We start from the raw sequence: 21,749 nt of genomic DNA, 5'->3' as shown, positions 1-21,749 counted from the left end.
AAGAAATATCAAGCCCTAACTGGTTTGGCTCAGTGGATAGAGCGTCGGCCTGCAGACTGAAAGGTCCCAGGTTCGATTCCGGCCAAGGGCATGTACCTTGGTTGCGGGCACATCCCCAGCAGGGGGTTTGCAGGAGGCAGCTGATTGATGTTTCTAACTCTCTATCCCTCTCCCTTCCTCTCTGTAAAAAATCAATAAAATATATTTTTAAAAAAGACATTTCTCCACCTACTTAAAAAAAAACAACAAAAAACAATATGAGAGCGAAATGTGGAAATGTGGATCAGCTGCCACTGGGGATTGAGCCCTCAATCTAGTCATGACCTGTGACCTCCTGGTTCTTAGGCCGATGCTCAACCACTGAGCCATGCTGGCTGGGCCAACTTGAATTCTTCAGTTAAAACTTCACCAGGTTGCAAGAAGAGGTGTGGGTTTGGGAAGACGCAGAACACAGAGGCTCATAAGAATGATCCTGAAACTGGGTCAAAGTTCAGAATAGGGGTTCAATTCCCAACCTCCACTCCAGACCCAGCCTCGGAGAGCAATTCGTACTGCATTTCTGGGTGAGTCAATTTGTAATCAGGAGATGAGAAAATAAAGTGATCCAATAGTACTGATACTGATAGTGGATTAGTAACTGGCTTTGTAAGATGTTTGAAAACATTCAGTAATCTGAGATAACAAATGTCTCATTTATTCATTTCCAGGTGTGCTTAGGAAGATGTTACTGATTAGATTTGCCCCACCCTCCATTAAGAGATCAAGTAGATTATCTGTATATAATAGTTTGAGATACCTAAGGGAATTGAATTAATCAGACTTGTAAGACAAGTAAAGTATTTAGGGGGGCATCAATCTGTCAAATTTATAATATAATGGAACATTAATCAAAGAATGTGAAAGTGAATTTTATATCCAAATTATAAGATTAATCAGTAAAATGATGTCCAGAAACAAGTGTAAAGCCTTAAGGAAAATGAGATTTTAGTTTAATAAATTGTTATAAATTAAAACACAAATAATACACAAGCTCCCTAACATGGATGTGGCTCCCCCAATAGATTGTTGCCAAGTGATGCCCCCTCTCCAAAGGCAGGCCTGAATCAGTTCTGTTCTCATGGTCTCTCCCATCAGAGCAAAGCCCGTAGCACACAGCCACACAGTTTGTTGAATGAATGAATGAATGAATGAATGAGTGAATGAATGAGGTGCAGAGTGGAGACTGTAGGCCCAGGGGGCTCTAACCCCAGGCAGCCAATCCCACCCTCTCACCCCTGCCATGGCACACAAAGGCAAACAGAGAAGCACATAGCCTTTATTAATACTTCCAGCCCGCAGGAGACCCCAGGCCAGAGACCAAGCCCAAGGTCTGGCTGTCCTTGCCAAGCAGACCAGGCTCTGGTACAGAGGCTCTCAGGATGACAGTGGATCAGCTCAGGGGCTCAGCATTTCCCAAAGGGGCAATGGCCTGGGAAGGGGAGGGCAGAGCTCTGGTGAGGTGCTCCCTCCTCGCCTCCTGGGGGAAACGAGCCCTCTCCCTCCTCTGGTCTCTGAGGTCAGTCACTCAGCAGATGACTACAGGTGGTCTGAGAGCCTGCCATCCCTCCCAAGAGCTGGGGGCATCCCCAAGTGCAGCTTGAAAGGGTGACAATGGTGGCATGGGGAGAGGGGAACAGGGCCACTGTGTTCCCCCTCACCTCCATAGCCATTTTCCAGCGGGCCACTGCTGCCTCGCTTCACCTCAGGGCCTCCTAAGGTACAAACAAGCCAGGGGACCTGGGTCACAGAACTTTTCAGTGCTCCCCCCAGCTTCATCCCAGGCCTGGGGAGAACCCCACTCACCAAAGGGTCTGGGGCCCAGCTCTGGCCTCAGCTGCTGATAGGGCCCTGGAGATAGGGATGGAAGGTAGGAGCACTGCGTCCCTGATGGCCCTTGATTTGGTCTGTCACCTCCTCTTCTTAGTCCAGGTTCTAGGCTCATGCTCAGGGCCCCCTGCTCTACCTATCCCTCCTCCAGTCCCATTCATTCCCGTCCCCTCATACTTCCTCCACCATGAATGTCCCCTCCATCTCCTTAGGGCTATAGGGTGGGCCTGGGCTCAGGACCCAGCTCTCTAAAGCCACCCCTTATCCCCCCCTCAATGTTCTTCCACACACCCCATTACCTGGCTGGCTTTCGACCCCTGGATATGCACCTCCGGCCTCATATCCAGGCTTCAAGGCAGCCCCCCAAGGCTGGAGGGAGGGCCAAGGAGAGCCCCTCAAAGCCTCAGTCTGACCTGCAGGAGGAGAGCTTCTGTGGGAACTACTGGCCACTGGACCTGAACATCCAGAATGCCCCAGTCCTCCCTGGGCCTCAGAGTCCCCAATAGTCCTTGCCAGCGTTCACTCTGCTCCCTGAACTCTCATTTCTTACCATTTCCTTCAGAGGCTGGAGCTGTGGCTTTGGGGTACACCAGTGCTTCCTCGCCATACCCTGAAAGAGACCCATGTGATTCATTCTTGACCAGACCTTGATGTCCCTTCCCCTCACCCTCACCCCCTGCACTCTGTCCCCTGGATCCAACTCACGGTTTCTAAAGCCATTGGCCCCGGGGAACCCTGAGGAGGAAAGAGGTCAGAGGCATGAGCAGCCCCTGAGCCAGGAGCTCTTCCAACCTCCCCAACACCACCCTTAGGCACCTGGCTGCAGGAGGGCCTCGGTGAAGACCCCAGCTCCCAGACCACCGTTCCTGTAACTAAAACCTGCAGGAGACAGATTGGAGAGGGGCTGGGATGGGGGTGGGGTGGACAGCAGTGGGGAAGCCAGGGTGACCAGCTCATGGAGAGACAGACTGACGCACATAGAGGTCACCTAGAGAGGGCCTCTCACATCCTCCCCACCCCCCCAGCAAGCTAACCCTGCTCGACCTCCTGGAAGCCTTCCCTGACCCCAGATATGGGCAGCTGCCCTTCCCTCCTGGCCTCAGTCTGTCACTCGACCCTCGCCTGAAATAAGATTGCACCTGCTTCTGGCCACCATTGTAGCCCAACGCATAGTAAATATGAGCTGGGTAAATAAGGAAAGAGACAGACATGACAAAGATAGCAACAAGGAGGGCTCATCATGAAGGAGGTGCCAGGTTGTGCCCAAGATGAGGGCCCTGGGGGGCTCACCAACTTTCTGAGGTTTGAGGCCATCACCAAAGCCTAGAGTAGAGGAAACGGGGGTCAGAGATGGGAGGGGGGGTCAGAAATGACCACAAGGGTGGGGATGGGATGGGAGGAAGAAGAATTCAGATGATGTATGCATGCATATAAGCCTAACCAATGGACATGGACAACGGGGGTGAGGGCATGAGTGGGAGGAATAGGGGGAGTAATGGGGGAATAAGGACGCATATGTAACACCTTAATCAATAAAGAAATTAAAAAAAAAAAAGAATTCAGACGAGGGCCTCCTCACCCAGTTCTGCTCCTGGTCCATAGCCATTTGAAGGGTGGTACACTGTGAAGAGAATTGAGATCAGTGGGGAGGACCCACATTTTCCCAAGGATGGATCTTAGGAACTCTGAGGAGGAAGAAGGGATTCTTTCTACCCACAGGGAAAGGAATCAGAATAATTGAGTTTAGAAAGCAGCAAGAGAGAAGGAGTGTAGACTTGGGAGGGACCTTCTTGGCCTGAACAGCTGAGGCAGCCTGGGAATAAGGGTAATGGGGTTTGATCTGGATGGGGACAGAGGCAAACAGACTCACACCTGCTTTCTGAGGTTTCAGTCCCCACTGGATGGCTGGAGTCGGTGCTAGGAAGAAAACCAGGGGATAGGAGTGAGCCCAGGGCCAGGCAGTTTGGGACTGCCCTAGCCTGCCATGGGGGACAGGGGCTTGGGGGAGCTGCCATATTGGGGGTCACATGGGTCTCAGAGCCAGAGTTCAGGCTTTTCCTCAGTTGGCTCACAACAAGACTCAATCTCAGTTGAAGAATGGGCATGGGGGCTTCTGAACAGCCCAGCCAGGCCCAGCCCCTTCTGGGACCAGGTACATCCCCCCACCCCCCGCAATTGCCACCCACTCCACACTGACCTGGAAACTTGCCATTCTGCACTGGGGCAGGGGGCTGGGATTTGGAGCCCCAGCCACCTGCTCTATCAGAAGGTCCTCCTGGAGTGGGAAGCCTGGGGAGAAGCAATGGAGGAACCTTCCCATTGCAGGGACCTAGATGGGGGGAGGGAGAGGGCAGTGGGTCTGGCCAGTCCACAGGACTGCAGTAGCTTCTAGGGGGGACCATTGGCCAGGTCAGAAAAAGCCCAGTTCCTGTGGGTCACAACCTGCTCCAGGGACCAGGTGACCCAGCCACCTGGCATGGTTTCTGCTATTTGCCTACCTAGCCCCAAGGCCTTTCAGCCTACCCCCCAGCCCCTGGGGCCTCACCTGACTGGGCCCCCAGCCCGTTTCTGCTGCCATATCCTGGAGAGGAAAAGCAGGGAAGTAAGGGGTATTTAGGGGCCGGGGGTCCTGGAAGGAGAGATAGGAGAAGGTACAGGACAGAGATAGGGGGCTCTCGCACTTGCCTGGCTTCTGAGGTTTCACACCCCCTTCCAGACCTGCAGGAGAAACAGAGAGACAGCTTCAAAGGGGACAGCCCCTCCCCAGGGTGAGCCCTCTCTACCTGATACTGAGACCCTCATTGTACTCACCAGGTGGGAGCCCATTTCCTGGTGTGTATCCTGGGAGGGAGAGCAGGTATGAGGGCTGGGGCTGGTATGGGGGGAGACTTCAGGTGGAGGTGGGCGAGGGGCAGGGTGGGCTCACCTGGCTTTGGAGGGCTCATGCCCCCTGCTAGGCCTGGGGAGAGACAGATGGAGGCTGAGTGACAGATGGACGCCATTCTGCCCCTTCTCTTTCCCAGGACCCAACTCTTAGCCCCATGGGACCCTGTGACACCTCTTCCCTCCACCTTCCAGAACTCCATGCCTGCCCTTCCTCCCTCATCTGGCTGGGGCCCTTCCCTCGGGAAGGCTCCATCCAGCTCCCAGCCCATTTCTGTAAACTGGGGAGACAGGTGGGGGGCTTGAGGTGTCACAGATGAAGGGAATAGATAGTTTCTGGAGGTAGAGAGTAGGGGGGTCCAATTCTGACACTAATTTCAATTCTGGGGGTGTTTCCAACATCACCAAGCAATTTTCAGGTACCAGCTGGGTGTCCTAAAATTCTGACACCATCTCCCTGGAGACAGCATCAGATCCCACCTGTTAAGGGCTCAGTCCCACAATAGTTTCCTCCTCCCACTTCTGGTGCTAGTTGCCAATTCAGGTTGTCATCTGTGCTTCTGACCAACCAGCTATATAAGTCAGAAGTTCTGATGACCCCTCTTTGGGTTCAATTAATTTTCTAGAGTGGCTTCCAGAACTGAGGAAAACAGGTACTAGATCACAGGTATATTATGAAATACAGCTCAGAAACAGCCAGATGAACAAAATGTATAGGATAAGGTATGTATGTGGGAAGGCATTCGGAGCTTCCATGCTCCAGCACATCACCTTTCTCTCCACCCCCCACAACCTTCACCCACCTGGAGGGAAGCTCTCCCAACCCTGTCCTTTGGGATTTATAGAGCCTTCATTACACAGGCACGATTGATTAAGTCATTGGCCGCTGGTGACTGAACTCAGTCTCCAGCACCGCCTCCTCCCAGAAGTAAAGGGGTGGGATTAAAAGTTGCAACCCTCCAATCACAAGGCGGCAACCAGTCCCCACCCTTAGGTGACCTGGGGGCTTTCCAAAAGTCACCTCATTAACACAACAAAAGAACTTAGGAAATTCCAAGGCTTTTAAGAACCAGCTCTGTGCCAGGAATGGGAGAAGAATGGCACAGAGCTGGCTCTTCAAAACTCAGAGCTCCTGGCACCTATTCACACCCCAGCCAAGGCTTTTAAGAGCCAGCTCTGTGCCAGGAATGTATTTCTTATTATAAATCGCAACATCACAGTGTGGATAAAAAGAAAGGGTTTACCTGGCTTCTGAGGCTTCATGCCCTCACCAATGCCTAGAGAAGAGATGGGAGCAGGTGAGGTACCCCTTACCCACCCACCAGGCCTCTCCTCTAGAACTTAGCATCTGGCTCCCCAGGGCCCACTCCACTACCTGGTCCAGGGCTGATGGGAGCCACAGGGCCTGTGGGGACAGGAGAGGGAGAGGCAGAAGGAGGCTGGCAGCTGGGCTGCCTTTCCTCCCAGTTTAGGAACAAGAAGCCTTGGGGTCTCTCCTGCCTCCTGCCACCTCCGTTCAATTGCCGACTCTGAGTTCTGGTGGAGCCCATGAGAGGACCATGAGAACAGGATCTGGGTGAAGACACCACCTCCCTCCAAGGGCCCCCTCCTCTCCTCCTTTCCAGCCTCTCTCAACCCCTCAGGACCCACCTGTTTGTAGCCATCCTGAGCAGGGGCCAGTGGGGCAGGAAGGATGAACAGGAGACTTGGGACACTGGCTAAGGTGGACTAAAGGCTGGCAGGTAGCCAAGCTAGAACCAGGGAACATGGAGGTTGTCCCTCACCTCTTTTAATCATATACCAATCCGGCCCCTCAAAGGCCTGCAGGGAGGTGGGAGAGGACACACATCCAGATGCGGATGCCCACCTCAGACCCCACCAGTCCTGTATGGCTGGGCTCCCAGCCCATTGCCGAATCCGGGATGGGGGGGGGGGGGTGGGAGGGTGGAGGTGAGGGTGGGGTGGGGGTGAAAAAAAGGGAGGGGGAGCTAGCAATATCTAAGTGGGGTGTGAATAGGTGCCAGGAGCTCTGAGTTTTGAAGAGGTGGAGAAAGAAGAAAGAGAGGCAGGGGGTGAGGCTCACCTGGCTTCTGGGGTTTCATACCCGCTCCAAAGCCTGGTGGAGAGTCAGGCAGCAGTGAGGGACCCTGACCCATCCCTGCGCCTCCCCAGAGCCCCGGCCCACCCCTACCTGGTCCATAGCCATTTTGAGCTGCAGGGCCTGTAGGGAAAAGGTGGGGGAATGATAAAGCTGGCTGTGGGGCTGAAGGGCTGAGGCCAGTCCTGGGGGTCCCCTGGTCTTGCCTCCCACTTCTCTCCCATGGTCCTTGGCGCCCTGACACCCTTCTCTCCTGAAGCAGGGAGTGTCCCTCTTCTTTGAGGTGTGCAGACCCCGCTCCATGCATTAGTGCTGAGGAAGGTGGTGAGAGAGACTGAGGCCTGAGAGAAATGAGGACAGGATGGCAGTAGATGCAGGACAGAGTCAGGCAGCCTCAGAGAAGAGGCAAGGGTGTGGGGGGTCTTTCCCTCACCTGGTTTCTGGGGGTTCACTGCCCCTCCCAGGCCACAGGCCAACCCTCCATCTCCCCATTACAGGCCACCTAGTTCTCTGCCTCCCTCCCCACAGGCCCCTGCCCCAGTCCCTAACCGCTCCCCTCCCTCCCTCTAAGAAGCCTGGGCTCCTGCCCCAGGGAAGGCCCAGCTGGCTGCAGATCCTGGAGAGACAGGAGTGTGAGGAGTGCTCTGGCTTCAGAGGGTACATGAATAGAGACAAGACTACTGCAGGCCTCACCTGGCTTCTGGGGCTTCATGCCTCCCCCAAAGCCTGAAAAGGATTTGGGAGCAGGTGAGGGACTCGGGAGCCCCTCTCAGGCCTCCCCAGCTTCCTACCCGCCCTACTCCTACCTGCTCCAAATCCGTTCTGGGTTGCTGGTCCTGGGGGAAAGGGAGGGTGAGCTGAGGGCCCGGGGGTCTGGCTGAGGTAGAGGTAAAGGTGCCCCCTCTTAGGCCAAGTCAGAAAGCTGGGATCCTAGGGGGTTCCAACTAATGCTCCCTCAATTATTCACCAGCCCTGCCCCTCTGAGGCCCGGGATGGAGGGAGGCAGGAGACACCAGACATAGACCCTCCACCTCCCCCCATCTCCCGTCCCCCAGTATCACCTGGCTGGGCTCCAAGCCTGTGCCCATTCCCTTTCCTGAATCCTGGGGATCCAGATCCAGGTGTGGGTGTGAATGAGGTGAGGGGCGCTCAGGGTTTGGGGGTGGTGGAGAGAAAAGACTGGGGTGAGGCTCACCTGGCTTCTGGGGTTTCATACCCGCTCCAAAGCCTGGTGGAGAGTCAGGCAGCAGTGAGGGACCCTGACCCATCCCTGCGCCTCCCCAGAGCCCCGGCCCACCCCTACCTGGTCCATAGCCATTTTGAGCTGCAGGGCCTGTAGGGAAAAGGTGGGGGAATGATAAAGCTGGCTGTGGGGCTGAAGGGCTGAGGCCAGTCCTGGGGGTCCCCTGGTCTTGCCTCCCACTTCTCTCCCATGGTCCTTGGCGCCCTGACACCCTTCTCTCCTGAAGCAGGGAGTGTCCCTCTTCTTTGAGGTGTGCAGACCCCGCTCCATGCATTAGTGCTGAGGAAGGTGGTGAGAGAGACTGAGGCCTGAGAGAAATGAGGACAGGATGGCAGTAGATGCAGGACAGAGTCAGGCAGCCTCAGAGAAGAGGCAAGGGTGTGGGGGGTCTTTCCCTCACCTGGTTTCTGGGGGTTCACTGCCCCTCCCAGGCCACAGGCCAACCCTCCATCTCCCCATTACAGGCCACCTAGTTCTCTGCCTCCCTCCCCACAGGCCCCTGCCCCAGTCCCTAACCGCTCCCCTCCCTCCCTCTAAGAAGCCTGGGCTCCTGCCCCAGGGAAGGCCCAGCTGGCTGCAGATCCTGGAGAGACAGGAGTGTGAGGAGTGCTCTGGCTTCAGAGGGTACATGAATAGAGACAAGACTACTGCAGGCCTCACCTGGCTTCTGGGGCTTCATGCCTCCCCCAAAGCCTGAAAAGGATTTGGGAGCAGGTGAGGGACTCGGGAGCCCCTCTCAGGCCTCCCCAGCTTCCTACCCGCCCTACTCCTACCTGCTCCAAATCCGTTCTGGGTTGCTGGTCCTGGGGGAAAGGGAGGGTGAGCTGAGGGCCCGGGGGTCTGGCTGAGGTAGAGGTAAAGGTGCCCCCTCTTAGGCCAAGTCAGAAAGCTGGGATCCTAGGGGGTTCCAACTAATGCTCCCTCAATTATTCACCAGCCCTGCCCCTCTGAGGCCCGGGATGGAGGGAGGCAGGAGACACCCAGACATAGACCCTCCACCTCCCCCCATCCCCCAGTATCACCTGGCTGGGCTCCAAGCCTGTGCCCGTTCTGTTCCCAAATCATGGGGACCCAGACCCAGATGTGGGTGTGAATGAGGGGAGGGGCGCTCAGGGTTTGGGGGTGGTGGAGAGAAAAGACTGGGGTGAGGCTCACCTGGCTTCTGGGGTTTCATACCCGCTCCAAAGCCTGGTGGAGAGTCAGGCAGCAGTGAGGGACCCTGACCCATCCCTGCGCCTCCCCAGAGCCCCGGCCCACCCCTACCTGGTCCATAGCCATTTTGAGCTGCAGGGCCTGTGGGGAGAAGGTGGGAGAATGATAAAGCTGGCTGTGGGGCTGAGGGGCTGAGGCCAGTCCTGGGGGTCCCCTGGTCTTGCCTCCCACTTCTCTCCCCATGGTCCTTGGCGCCCTGACACCCTTCACTCCTGAAGCAGGGAGTGTCCCTCTTCTTTGAGGTGTGCAGACCCCGCTCCATGCATTAGTGTTGGGGAAGGTGGTGCAACAGAGCGAGGCCTGAGAGAAATGAGGAGGACAGGATGGCTGTCCCCTCATCTGGCCCAGGACTTGCACACCCCTTTCTAGGCCTGGGAGGCAGAGAGGCTGGCAGCCTCTGCCAGGCCTCCTGCCCTTGCTCCTGTCCTCACCCCAACCCCTCAGGACCAAGCCCAGCTGCCCTCACCTGCTGGGGCTCCCAGTCCATTTCCATGACCATATCCTGGGGAGGAAAAACAGGGGTGGACGTGAGGGGCAATATGTGGAAGGTTTCAGAAGAAGCAGGACAGAGTCATGCAGCCTCAGAGAAGAGGCGAGGGTGTGGGGGGGTCTTTCCCTCACCTGGTTTCTGGGGGTTCACTGCCCCTCCCAGGCCACAGGCCAACCTTCCGTCTCCCCATTACAGGGCACCTACTTCTCTGCCTCCCTCCCCACAGGCCCCTGCCCCAGTCCCTACCCCCCCCTCCCTCCCTCTAAGAAGCCTGGGCTCCTGCCCCAGGGAAGGCCCAGCTGGCTGCAGATCCTGGAGAGACAGGAGTGTGAGGAGTGCTCTGGCTTCAGAGGGTACATGAATAGAGACAAGACTACTGCAGGCCTCACCTGGCTTCTGGGGCTTCATGCCTCCCCCAAAGCCTGAAAAGGATTTGGGAGCAGGTGAGGGACTCGGGAGCCCCTCTCAGGCCTCCCCAGCTTCCTACCCGCCCTACTCCTACCTGCTCCAAATCCGTTCTGGGTTGCTGGTCCTGGGGGAAAGGGAGGGTGAGCTGAGGGCCCGGGGGTCTGGCTGAGGTAGAGGTAAAGGTGCCCCCTCTTAGGCCAAGTCAGAAAGCTGGGATCCTAGGGGGTTCCAACTAATGCTCCCTCAATTATTCACCAGCCCTGCCCCTCTGAGGCCCGGGATGGAGGGAGGCAGGAGACACCAGACATAGACCCTCCACCTCCCCCCATCTCCCGTCCCCCAGTATCACCTGGCTGGGCTCCAAGCCTGTGCCCATTCCCTTTCCTGAATCCTGGGGATCCAGATCCAGGTGTGGGTGTGAATGAGGTGAGGGGCGCTCAGGGTTTGGGGGTGGTGGAGAGAAAAGACTGGGGTGAGGCTCACCTGGCTTCTGGGGTTTCATACCCGCTCCAAAGCCTGGTGGAGAGTCAGGCAGCAGTGAGGGACCCTGACCCATCCCTGCGCCTCCCCAGAGCCCCGGCCCACCCCTACCTGGTCCATAGCCATTTTGAGCTGCAGGGCCTGTAGGGAAAAGGTGGGGGAATGATAAAGCTGGCTGTGGGGCTGAAGGGCTGAGGCCAGTCCTGGGGGTCCCCTGGTCTTGCCTCCCACTTCTCTCCCATGGTCCTTGGCGCCCTGACACCCTTCTCTCCTGAAGCAGGGAGTGTCCCTCTTCTTTGAGGTGTGCAGACCCCGCTCCATGCATTAGTGCTGAGGAAGGTGGTGAGAGAGACTGAGGCCTGAGAGAAATGAGGACAGGATGGCAGTAGATGCAGGACAGAGTCAGGCAGCCTCAGAGAAGAGGCAAGGGTGTGGGGGGTCTTTCCCTCACCTGGTTTCTGGGGGTTCACTGCCCCTCCCAGGCCACAGGCCAACCCTCCATCTCCCCATTACAGGCCACCTAGTTCTCTGCCTCCCTCCCCACAGGCCCCTGCCCCAGTCCCTAACCGCTCCCCTCCCTCCCTCTAAGAAGCCTGGGCTCCTGCCCCAGGGAAGGCCCAGCTGGCTGCAGATCCTGGAGAGACAGGAGTGTGAGGAGTGCTCTGGCTTCAGAGGGTACATGAATAGAGACAAGACTACTGCAGGCCTCACCTGGCTTCTGGGGCTTCATGCCTCCCCCAAAGCCTGAAAAGGATTTGGGAGCAGGTGAGGGACTCGGGAGCCCCTCTCAGGCCTCCCCAGCTTCCTACCCGCCCTACTCCTACCTGCTCCAAATCCGTTCTGGGTTGCTGGTCCTGGGGGAAAGGGAGGGTGAGCTGAGGGCCCGGGGGTCTGGCTGAGGTAGAGGTAAAGGTGCCCCCTCTTAGGCCAAGTCAGAAAGCTGGGATCCTAGGGGGTTCCAACTAATGCTCCCTCAATTATTCACCAGCCCTGCCCCTCTGAGGCCCGGGATGGAGGGAGGCAGGAGACACCCAGACATAGACCCTCCACCTCCCCCCATCCCCCAGTATCACCTGGCTGGGCTCCAAGCCTGTGCCCGTTCTGTTCCCAAATCATGGGGACCCAGACCCAGATGTGGGTGTGAATGAGGGGAGGGGCGCTCAGGGTTTGGGGGTGGTGGAGAGAAAAGACTGGGGTGAGGCTCACCTGGCTTCTGGGGTTTCATACCCGCTCCAAAGCCTGGTGGAGAGTCAGGCAGCAGTGAGGGACCCTGACCCATCCCTGCGCCTCCCCAGAGCCCCGGCCCACCCCTACCTGGTCCATAGCCATTTTGAGCTGCAGGGCCTGTGGGGAGAAGGTGGGAGAATGATAAAGCTGGCTGTGGGGCTGAGGGGCTGAGGCCAGTCCTGGGGGTCCCCTGGTCTTGCCTCCCACTTCTCTCCCCATGGTCCTTGGCGCCCTGACACCCTTCACTCCTGAAGCAGGGAGTGTCCCTCTTCTTTGAGGTGTGCAGACCCCGCTCCATGCATTAGTGTTGGGGAAGGTGGTGCAACAGAGCGAGGCCTGAGAGAAATGAGGAGGACAGGATGGCTGTCCCCTCATCTGGCCCAGGACTTGCACACCCCTTTCTAGGCCTGGGAGGCAGAGAGGCTGGCAGCCTCTGCCAGGCCTCCTGCCCTTGCTCCTGTCCTCACCCCAACCCCTCAGGACCAAGCCCAGCTGCCCTCACCTGCTGGGGCTCCCAGTCCATTTCCATGACCATATCCTGGGGAGGAAAAACAGGGGTGGACGTGAGGGGCAATATGTGGAAGGTTTCAGAAGAAGCAGGACAGAGTCATGCAGCCTCAGAGAAGAGGCGAGGGTGTGGGGGGGTCTTTCCCTCACCTGGTTTCTGGGGGTTCACTGCCCCTCCCAGGCCACAGGCCAACCTTCCGTCTCCCCATTACAGGGCACCTACTTCTCTGCCTCCCTCCCCACAGGCCCCTGCCCCAGTCCCTACCCCCCCCTCCCTCCCTCTAAGAAGCCTGGGCTCCTGCCCCAGGGAAGGCCCAGCTGGCTGCAGATCCTGGAGAGACAGGAGTGTGAGGAGTGCTCTGGCTTCAGAGGGTACATGAATAGAGACAAGACTACTGCAGGCCTCACCTGGCTTCTGGGGCTTCATGCCTCCCCCAAAGCCTGAAAAGGATTTGGGAGCAGGTGAGGGACTCGGGAGCCCCTCTCAGGCCTCCCCAGCTTCCTACCCGCCCTACTCCTACCTGCTCCAAATCCGTTCTGGGTTGCTGGTCCTGGGGGAAAGGGAGGGTGAGCTGAGGGCCCGGGGGTCTGGCTGAGGTAGAGGTAAAGGTGCCCCCTCTTAGGCCAAGTCAGAAAGCTGGGATCCTAGGGGGTTCCAACTAATGCTCCCTCAATTATTCACCAGCCCTGCCCCTCTGAGGCCCGGGATGGAGGGAGGCAGGAGACACCAGACATAGACCCTCCACCTCCCCCCATCTCCCGTCCCCCAGTATCACCTGGCTGGGCTCCAAGCCTGTGCCCATTCCCTTTCCTGAATCCTGGGGATCCAGATCCAGGTGTGGGTGTGAATGAGGGGAGGGGCGCTCAGGGTTTGGGGGTGGTGGAGAGAAAAGACTGGGGTGAGGCTTACCTGACTTCTGGGGTTTCATACCCGCTCCAAAGCCTGGTGGAGAGTCAGGCAGCAGTGAGGGACCCTGACCCATCCCTGTGCCTCCACATAGCCCCGGCCCACCCCTACCTGGTCCATAGCCATTTTGAGCTGCAGGGCCTGTAGGGAAAAGGTGGGGGAATGATAAAGCTGGCTGTGGGGCTGAAGGGCTGAGGCCAGTCTGGGGGTCCCCTGGTCTTGCCTCCCACTTCTCTCCCCATGGTCCTTGGCGTCCTGACACCCTTCTCTCCTGAAGCAGGGAGTGTCCCTCTTCTTTGAGGTGTGCAGACCCCGCTCCATGCATTAGTGCTGAGGAAGGTGGTGAGAGAGACTGAGGCCTGAGAGAAATGAGGACAGGATGGCAGTAGATGCAGGACAGAGTCAGGCAGCCTCAGAGAAGAGGCAAGGGTGTGGGGGGTCTTTCCCTCACCTGGTTTCTGGGGGTTCACTGCCCCTCCCAGGCCACAGGCCAACCCTCCATCTCCCCATTACAGGCCACCTAGTTCTCTGCCTCCCTCCCCACAGGCCCCTGCCCCAGTCCCTAACCGCTCCCCTCCCTCCCTCTAAGAAGCCTGGGCTCCTGCCCCAGGGAAGGCCCAGCTGGCTGCAGATCCTGGAGAGACAGGAGTGTGAGGAGTGCTCTGGCTTCAGAGGGTACATGAATAGAGACAAGACTACTGCAGGCCTCACCTGGCTTCTGGGGCTTCATGCCTCCCCCAAAGCCTGAAAAGGATTTGGGAGCAGGTGAGGGACTCGGGAGCCCCTCTCAGGCCTCCCCAGCTTCCTACCCGCCCTACTCCTACCTGCTCCAAATCCGTTCTGGGTTGCTGGTCCTGGGGGAAAGGGAGGGTGAGCTGAGGACCCGGGGGTCTGGCTGAGGTAGAGGTAAAGGTGCCCCCTCTTAGGCCAAGTCAGAAAGCTGGGATCCTAGAGGGTTCCAACTAATGCTCCCTCAATTATTCACCAGCCCTGCCCCTCTGAGGCCCGGGATGGAGGGAGGCAGGAGACACCCAGACATAGACCACCCCCTCACCTTGTAACCCAGTATCACCTGACTGGGCTCCAAGCCTGTGCCCGTTCTGTTCCCAAATCATGGGGACCCAGACCCAGATGTGGGTGTGAATGAGGGGAGGGGCGCTCAGGGTTTGGGGGTGGTGGAAAGAAAAGACTGGGGTGAGGCTCACCTGGCTTTTGGGGTTTCATACCTGCTCCAAAGCCTGGTGGAGAGTCAGGCATCAGTGAGGGATTGGAGCCCCATCTCTGTGCCTCCCCAGAGCCCGGGCCCACCCCTACCTGGTCCATAGCCATTTTGCGCTGCAGGGCCTGTTGGAAGGAGAGAGGGGGCTCTGGCTACTAGCCTGTCTCTGAGACTCTGCCCTATGCCTGGCCCCTTTAGCACTCACCCCAGACCTGGAGCCCCCCAGCTGGGTCCTCAGCTTCCCCCTCCTTCTAGAGCCTGAACATCAGACCTAGCTGCCTGGTCCGTCTGGTTAGGTGTCACTGCCAGCAACAATGTCAACCAGCCAGCAGGGTGAACTTGAGGCCTCCTTCTCCTCACCAGCTATCAGCATTGCTCCTGCCCCATGGCCTCCCAGCCATTTCCAGTGCCTGCACCCTCCCTGGTCCTCACTTTTCAGCGGGCCACGCCCTCTAGTGGGCATTCTGGCCCCTGCATTGCATTCACACTCCTTTCCTGTCTGCCTCCGCCTGCCCACATGCCCCAGGCTCTGGGAGGGCCTGTCTCCAGCCCTTGGCTGGCCACCGGATGTTTGTTCAATGAGTGTTTCCTGTGGGAAACCAAGTGGGAGAGGCGGATTTCGGGTCTCACCTGGCTTCTGAGGTTTCAGTCCTCCGAGACCTGAGGGAGAGAAGGCACTGTCCATGAGTCAGCGAGTCCACCTCGCTCCTCCTCTTCCCTTAGCGCTAGGGTCAGGCACCCACACCAGATACCCCCTCAGCAACACCCCTACTCCTGAGCTCCAGGGCCTTGCCTGGCTGGACTCCTGCTCCCGGGAAGGCCCCGTCCCCGAATCCTGGGCAGACAGAGCAGGAGGGAGTGAGGAGAGATCCGGGACTTGAGTGGAGCAGACAGATAAGGAGCCCTTAGACAGAGTGGGGCTCACCTGGCTTCTGGTGCTTTCCATTCCCTCCATAGCCTGGGGGAGAGATGAGCAAGTGAGGGACCCAGAAATCCCACCTCTGGGCCTGCCCCAGAAACAGCTTCTCCCTCATACCCCAGCTGTCCCTTCTCTACCTGGTCCAAAGCCATTCTGTGCTGTGACACCTGTCGAGGGGAGGATGACACAGAAAAGCTGGGTGCTGCTGGCGGGGAAATGGCCCCCAGCCTCCCAAGCCTGCCCCACGGACCCCTGGCCTCCCCTCCATTCAGCCTGGCTAGATTCACAAAGGGGGTAGGTGACTGTGGGGGCCTGAGTCAGGGAAGGACTAGGGGGACCGAGGCAGTGAGGAACCGCAGCCCCAGGCCCCTCCCCATAGCCGCCTTCCATGTCTGGCCCAGGAGACTTTCAGGTGGTAAACTCCCACTGCTTCTTCCTTCGAGGCCGGAAGTCCAGGGAGCCCAGCCCTAGGAGCATCAGCCTCCCGGAGCTGGGGTTTTCACTCTCTGCTTAACCCCAGGCCTCCAGCTCCCTTCCAGCCTCACGATCTGCTTCTCACTTTCCAGCTCCCATGGGTCCCCTACCCCGACAGTCCTGACCACAGTCCTTGAGATGGCACTGGGCCAGTGCGGTTCCGGGCCTGTGGGCTGAGCCTAGGGAGTCCTCAGCTCAGTTCAGGCTGACCAGAGTGTCTGCTGTGCCCAGCCGGGGCCTGGCTCAGGGTGAGTGAAAGGAATGAGCCCCTCTGCTGGGAACTGGGGTTGGGGAGCTGTGCCCGGGATCCGGGCCTCTTTCTCTGAGCTCCCTCCCCCAGACACTTAGCCAGCCAGTGGGCCAGATCCTGGTGGGAAGCGGCAGTGTGAGGAGGGGGTCCGGGGATGGGAAGGGATAGAATCGAGAAGGTGGGCCGGGAGGGCAGGCTCACTGGCTCACCTGGTGGCTGCTGTTTCATGCCTCCGCCAAAACCTGGGGAAAGACCAAGTGCCACTGAGCCCTGTGGACCGCACCCCACGGAAATCAATTTTCTGCCCTCCTGACCCCCTAGCTCCTCCCCGCTCTTCCTTCCTGGGACCCCAGTGTGGCCCAGGTGTCCTCACCTGGCTGGGCTTCGCCTCCCGGGAAGGCCTTGGCTCCCATCTTATTCCCGTTGCCAAATCCTGGGGAGACAGAGCAGGAGGGAGCTAAGGTTAGGCCAGGGGCAGGGGATGAAGGGGGACAGATGGAAAACAGCGACTACAGGGACCTGGGGACTGGGTAGCTCACCTGGCTTTGGAGGTTTCACACCCCCTCCGATTCCTGAGAAAGAGACGGGGACCAGGTAGAGGAGCCTGGAGCACCCTTGACCCCCCAAACTGAAGCAGGTGCCCCAGCTCTCACCCCATCGCCTACCTGGTCCCTGGCCACCATTTTGAGGGGCAGGGCCTGTGGGGAGAGGGAAGGCAGAGACTGGAGTGGGCTGGTGTGGGCTCACACCTGTGCTGTTTTCTCCCAGGACCTCTGTGCCCCCGCTCCCTGACAGTTCTCAGGGAGCCAGTGTGAGAAGGGCCTGGGAGTCTGGGAAACCCTCCCCAGACCAGCCCCGTGGAGGGAGCAGCCCTGGGAGGGTAATGGTACCAGAGCTTGGCACAGGTGAGAGGGAGTGGCCTCTACTCACCTGGCTTCTGAGGTTTCGTCCCCCCTCCCAAGCCTAGGAAGAGATAGAGAAAGAGGTCCACACTGACCGCCCCCCCCCAGGAATGCAGAACATGACCCTGACACCCCCTTCCTCTGCCCCAGTCGCCCTCACCTGGCCAGGATCCTGCCCCCAGAAAAGTGCTGGTTCCTAAACCATTTGTGCTCCCGAATCCTGGGGACACAGAGGTGGGGGCTGTAACCCCGAGGTGGGCAGGTTTGGGGCACACAGAGGAACTGGGGTGAACATGCCGGGATGGGGCTGCCTCTCCACTTACCATGCTTCAGAGGCTTCATTCCCCCTCCCAGGCCTGAGGAGCAACAGAGAGGCTGAGCCTGCTGTCCTCCCCCAAGAACCCAACTCGCGCCCCTACTGGCTCCCGGATCCCAGCTCTGCCCCCAACCTCTCCCTCCCTGGACCGCAGGGTGGTGCCTGGGTGTCCTCACCTGGCTGGGCCCCAGGCCCTGGGAAGGCACCAGCGCCCAGTCCATTTCCATATCCTGGGGAGACAGCCAAGAGGGGAGAGGAGGGAAGAGTGGCTTCAAAGGGATCCAGCAGATGTGAGGTGGACAGAGGGATGGGCATGGGGAGGAGTCTCACCTGGCTTCTGGAGCTTCACACCCCCCCCAAAGCCTGAGGACAGAGATGCGGTAGATGAGGGGACCCCAGGGGCCCAGTCTCTTCCTAGGCTCCATGGCCATGCTGAGCTGAGAGGCAGGGCAGGGGCATTTGGGATCCCAGCTGGGGTGAAGGTGAAGCAGGGTACCCTGCTCTGCCATCCTCAAACTAGGTATCAGGAACCCGTAGGTCCTTCCCTCTGCCTCCAATGAGTCACCAGTTCTGCCCGGGGAGGTGGGGGGGAGCCTGGGATAAGCACCCCCTAATGCCGACCCAGTCCTCTTCCCCGCGCCCCCCTCACCTGGTTGGGCTGCGGCACCTGGGAAGGCCCCTGCTCCAAGCCCGTTCCCATTCCCAAACCCTGAAGAGACAGGGCAGGAGGGGTCAGCAAGGAGGAGAGAGCAACAGGGTCAGGGCATACAGATGGGAGACAAGCAGCATGGAGGGCTCACCTGGCTTGTGGGGTTTTATACCCCCTCCAACGCCTGAGAAGGAGATGGATCATGTGAGGGTCTGAAGAGACCCCATTTCAGGGATGCCCCTAGAATACTGGTCCCAATTCCCCCAAACACATTCTGAGCCCACCTCTACCAGTGCTGTAGACATTCTGAGCTGGAGGGTCTATAGGGGAGGGAGGAATGATCTGGGAGGTTTGGGGTCCTAGATGGGGTGGGTGTGCAGGATCCTTGGACCCAGCCAGAAACAGCAAACCTGAAGGCTCCCAAATCTCCCCCGCTCCCCCCAGAATCGTTCACCAACCCTCCCCATCCCCTCTGAGGCTTGGGAGGGAGCAGGGAGAGGACCAACCTCAGACCCCATCACTCTCACCTGGCTGGACTCCCAGGCCATTCCTGTCCCCAAATCCTGGGAGGACAGATAGAGGTGAGGGGTGTGAGAGAAACATGGGGAGACACAGAGAGAGACAGCGGGGGCTGGGCAGGGCTCTGAAGTTTAATACCCCAGGAAGCCTGGGGGAGACTCAGGGAGCAGGCAAGGGACCCAGGGTCCCCCTTTCACCTTCCCCCCACCCCCACAAAACCTGCTCCCAACTGGCTTAGGGGACATGCAGTGAGGGGCGGGGCGTTAGATGACACCACAACAGTCTTGATGGATTCTTGGGGGGTGGGGGGCAGTGTGTGCAGGAGGGAAAGGAGAGCGCCTGCTGGAAGGGGTATCAGGTGGGCTTCTCCGCCTGAGGGGTGTCAGGTACTTCTGAGATGGCTGCCCCCCCAAATCCTATTTACTCACCCCTTACCTACTCCCAGGCCACTGGGAGGGGGGCATAGCCTGGGGGGAGAAATGGTGTGTTGGGCCTAAGGGGGCAGGAGGGACCAGGAGCTTGGGTGCTCTGCCCTCATTTGGAGGATACAGAGCTGGCCACCCCACAGCTTTACCTGATCTGTAGCCATTCAGGCTCCCTAAGCCTGCAAGGTCAGGGAGAAGGGGGTAACTAGGAGGGGCAAGGAGGGCCAAATCTGGATGCTCCCCTCCCACCCTGCAGAGCAAGAGTGCACCCCCTCCTCCCTGGGACTCGCTTTCTACTCTGGTCACAGGAGGAGCAAGGACAAAACCAGGTGAGCAGCCTGGTGGCCAAGAGGGGGTGCCTGGGCGGGGCGCCTGGGGGCAGGTCCCCTATGCCCTCTTCCTCAGGGGTGTGTGTACCTCTTCCCTCCATTCTTACTGGAGCATCTTTGGGACCCCTCCTTTCCTGGAAATTTCATCCTCCTCACCCTGTCCCTCAAAGTTTCTCTCCAGCAGCTCAGACACATTAGGTCTCTGGAGGGAACCCTTTCTCCCGCCCATAAGATGCCACAGGTTGCTGGAGTGAAGACCCTTTTGTGACACTCAGCCCCCTACTCCCCTCCCCATGCTCCAGCCTCCTCTCCTCCCATCCTGTGCCACCTCCAGGCCTTTGACCCTCTTGCTTCTAGAGATTTCCTTCCGCTGTCCTGTTATAACCCAGATCCCTTGTCCTTACAGACCCAGCTCCAAGGCCCTCCTCTGGGCTCCAATATGCTCATGCCCAGAGTTGAAATTCTGCCCTATCTCACTCTGTTCTAAGGACTCGGGTCTGTGCTTCCACACTTGAGCTGACCCTGGACAAGACTGACTGCCAGGAAGACAGGGAGGGACCCTGTGCTCTCCTGGGCTCCACATCTGGATCCCAAAGCTGGGGAGTATCTGGGGCTCTCCACCAGAGAGCTTTAAGACCCCCGGGGGGAGAGACCAGGTCCTCTTCTTGAACCCCAGTGCCGGGAGGGTCCACTCACCTTTTCCTACGCCAGAAGACAATGAAGGCAGCCCTGGGGAGCAGGGAGTGCTGACTCAGAGTGGGGACCCAGAGGCAGAGAGGGGCAGGACCCATGCATATATACCTCAGCCCCCCAAAACCCAGACTTCACACACCCAATCCTCCTTCTCTGGAGCCTCAGCCTCTGACCCAATGCTCTACCTATACCCCAGCTCCAACCCCAGCTGCCCAGACCCTGTAGCTGCCGATGCCTGCCCTCACCGCCTTGTAGGCTTTCAGAAGTCAGGCAGAGCAGGAAAAGGGCTGCGGGGAAGGCCCAGGTGCCCATGATTCCTGGCAGAGTGGGAGGACACACAACCTTTGAGCCTTTAAACACCTCTGCTGGGTGGAGGCCCTTACCCAGGCCCCCTGCTGTGAGTGACAGAGGTTCTGTTGGCAGACCCCAGGAGGCCAGCCCCCACCTCCCTCTGCAGCAGGAGTCCAGTCCTTGGCCTTCTCCCTGCCCCACTCCTCATCCATCATGGGTGCTGACAGCTGGGACAGGCCCCCACCTGGCGCATGAGGCTCCTCTACTCCTGTCAGGGTCTGGGACCCTGGCGCCAGGCCTGGAGGGCTCAGATGTTACCCCAGCAGCTGGTGAGGAGCAGGCAGGCACTGTGGGCACCGAGGCTCAGCCCAAACACAGCTGGGAAGAAGGGGGAGCCAGGCCCAGAAATGTGGGTGTGGCTGACAGGAGGGACTCAGAATGAGTTACTGTGTTACTTGGAGAGAGAGAGAAGGAAGGAGGCAGAGGCTACAGTGTTACAAAGGCCTATGGCCAGGTAACAATGTAGTGCACTGTATCTGACATGCAGACTTGCCCACAAGAAGAGAGGTAATATTATCCCATCTAACCCTGAAGACCGAAGGTGTGACACTGCGAGATGGCCCTTTGTCTCCACCTGAGCCTGGGCTTGCAAGAGTGGGCCTGAGCCTCCTTTCCACAAGGGATGGTGATCACAGGGATGGGTTATCCCATGTTCATCCTGTCCAAAGGTCCAAGGGTTTCTTTTTTAAAAATATTTTTAGTCCTAGCCAGTTTGGCTCAGTGGATAGAGTATCGGCCTGTGGACGGAAGGGTCCTGGGTTCGATTCCGGTCAAGGACACATGCCCAGGTTGCAGGCTCAATCCCCAGTAGGGGGCATGCAGGAGGCAGCTGATCAATGATTCTCTCTCATCACGGATGTTTCAATCTCTTTCTCTCCCTTTCCCTCCCTCTCTGAAATCAATAAAAATATATTTTGAAAAACTCTATAAAAGTATTTTAAAATTTGATTTTAAAGAGAGAGGAAGGGAGGCGGAGAGAGAGAAACACTGATAGATCCATCGATGCCTCCTGCACGTTCCCTACTGGGGATTGGAGCCTGCAACCCGGGCATGTGCCCTAACTGGAAATGGAACCTGCAACCTTTTAGTGCATGGGATGAAGCACAGCCAACTGAGTCACACTGGCCAGGCCTCACTGTTGAAGGCTCTGCTAGGGCCCACCCACTGCAGGAGGTCCTCCCAGTTTCACCTCCATCTCTAGCCGAAATACAGCAGCACTGACTCTAGTTTTGGAGGACAGACTCTCAGGGGGCCACTTCTTAGGGTGTGGTGGGGGCAAGATTGCAAGAAGGGTACCTGAGCGGCTAGTAACCACTCCATTCCTAGGGGGCGGGCAGATGGAATCGGGCCAGGTGAAGGGGGCTTGGTGAGAGTATGAGAGG

General features: G+C 58.3%; 1 protein-coding gene across 1 annotated transcript; it reads right to left on the bottom strand.

Annotated features, from left to right (window-relative positions):
* Positions 1-1,299: 1,299 nt before the first annotated feature.
* Positions 1,300-20,519, bottom strand: GREP1 (glycine rich extracellular protein 1; the record flags this gene model as incomplete). Its single annotated transcript, XM_080677443.1, has 60 exons — positions 1,300-1,468; positions 1,698-1,751; positions 1,843-1,887; positions 2,166-2,279; positions 2,417-2,476; positions 2,572-2,601; positions 2,683-2,745; positions 3,157-3,189; positions 3,446-3,487; positions 3,739-3,783; positions 4,064-4,195; positions 4,412-4,447; positions 4,552-4,584; positions 4,678-4,707; positions 4,793-4,825; positions 5,994-6,026; positions 6,125-6,154; positions 6,833-6,865; positions 6,941-6,970; positions 7,541-7,573; positions 7,654-7,724; positions 7,866-7,950; positions 8,043-8,075; positions 8,151-8,180; positions 8,751-8,783; positions 8,864-8,893; positions 9,246-9,278; positions 9,354-9,383; positions 9,769-9,804; positions 10,182-10,214; positions 10,295-10,324; positions 10,684-10,716; positions 10,792-10,821; positions 11,392-11,424; positions 11,505-11,534; positions 11,887-11,919; positions 11,995-12,024; positions 12,410-12,445; positions 12,823-12,855; positions 12,936-12,965; positions 13,346-13,462; positions 14,033-14,065; positions 14,146-14,175; positions 14,548-14,559; positions 15,171-15,200; positions 15,313-15,375; positions 15,466-15,498; positions 15,597-15,626; positions 16,393-16,425; positions 16,557-16,616; positions 16,723-16,755; positions 16,849-16,905; positions 17,114-17,146; positions 17,409-17,441; positions 17,578-17,631; positions 17,732-17,764; positions 18,051-18,110; positions 18,202-18,234; positions 18,578-18,613; positions 20,462-20,519. The coding sequence occupies 60 exons, from the start codon at positions 20,517-20,519 to the stop codon at positions 1,443-1,445; spliced, it is 2,538 nt and encodes an 845-aa protein (XP_080533569.1). The 3' UTR covers positions 1,300-1,442.
* Between the last annotated feature and the right edge of the window lie 1,230 nt (positions 20,520-21,749).

This window comes from Plecotus auritus, assembly GCF_963455305.1.
Source record: "Plecotus auritus genome assembly, chromosome: 7".
NCBI classification, from domain to species: Eukaryota; Metazoa; Chordata; class Mammalia; order Chiroptera; family Vespertilionidae; genus Plecotus; species Plecotus auritus.
This window is presented reverse-complemented; position numbering and strand designations above follow the sequence as displayed.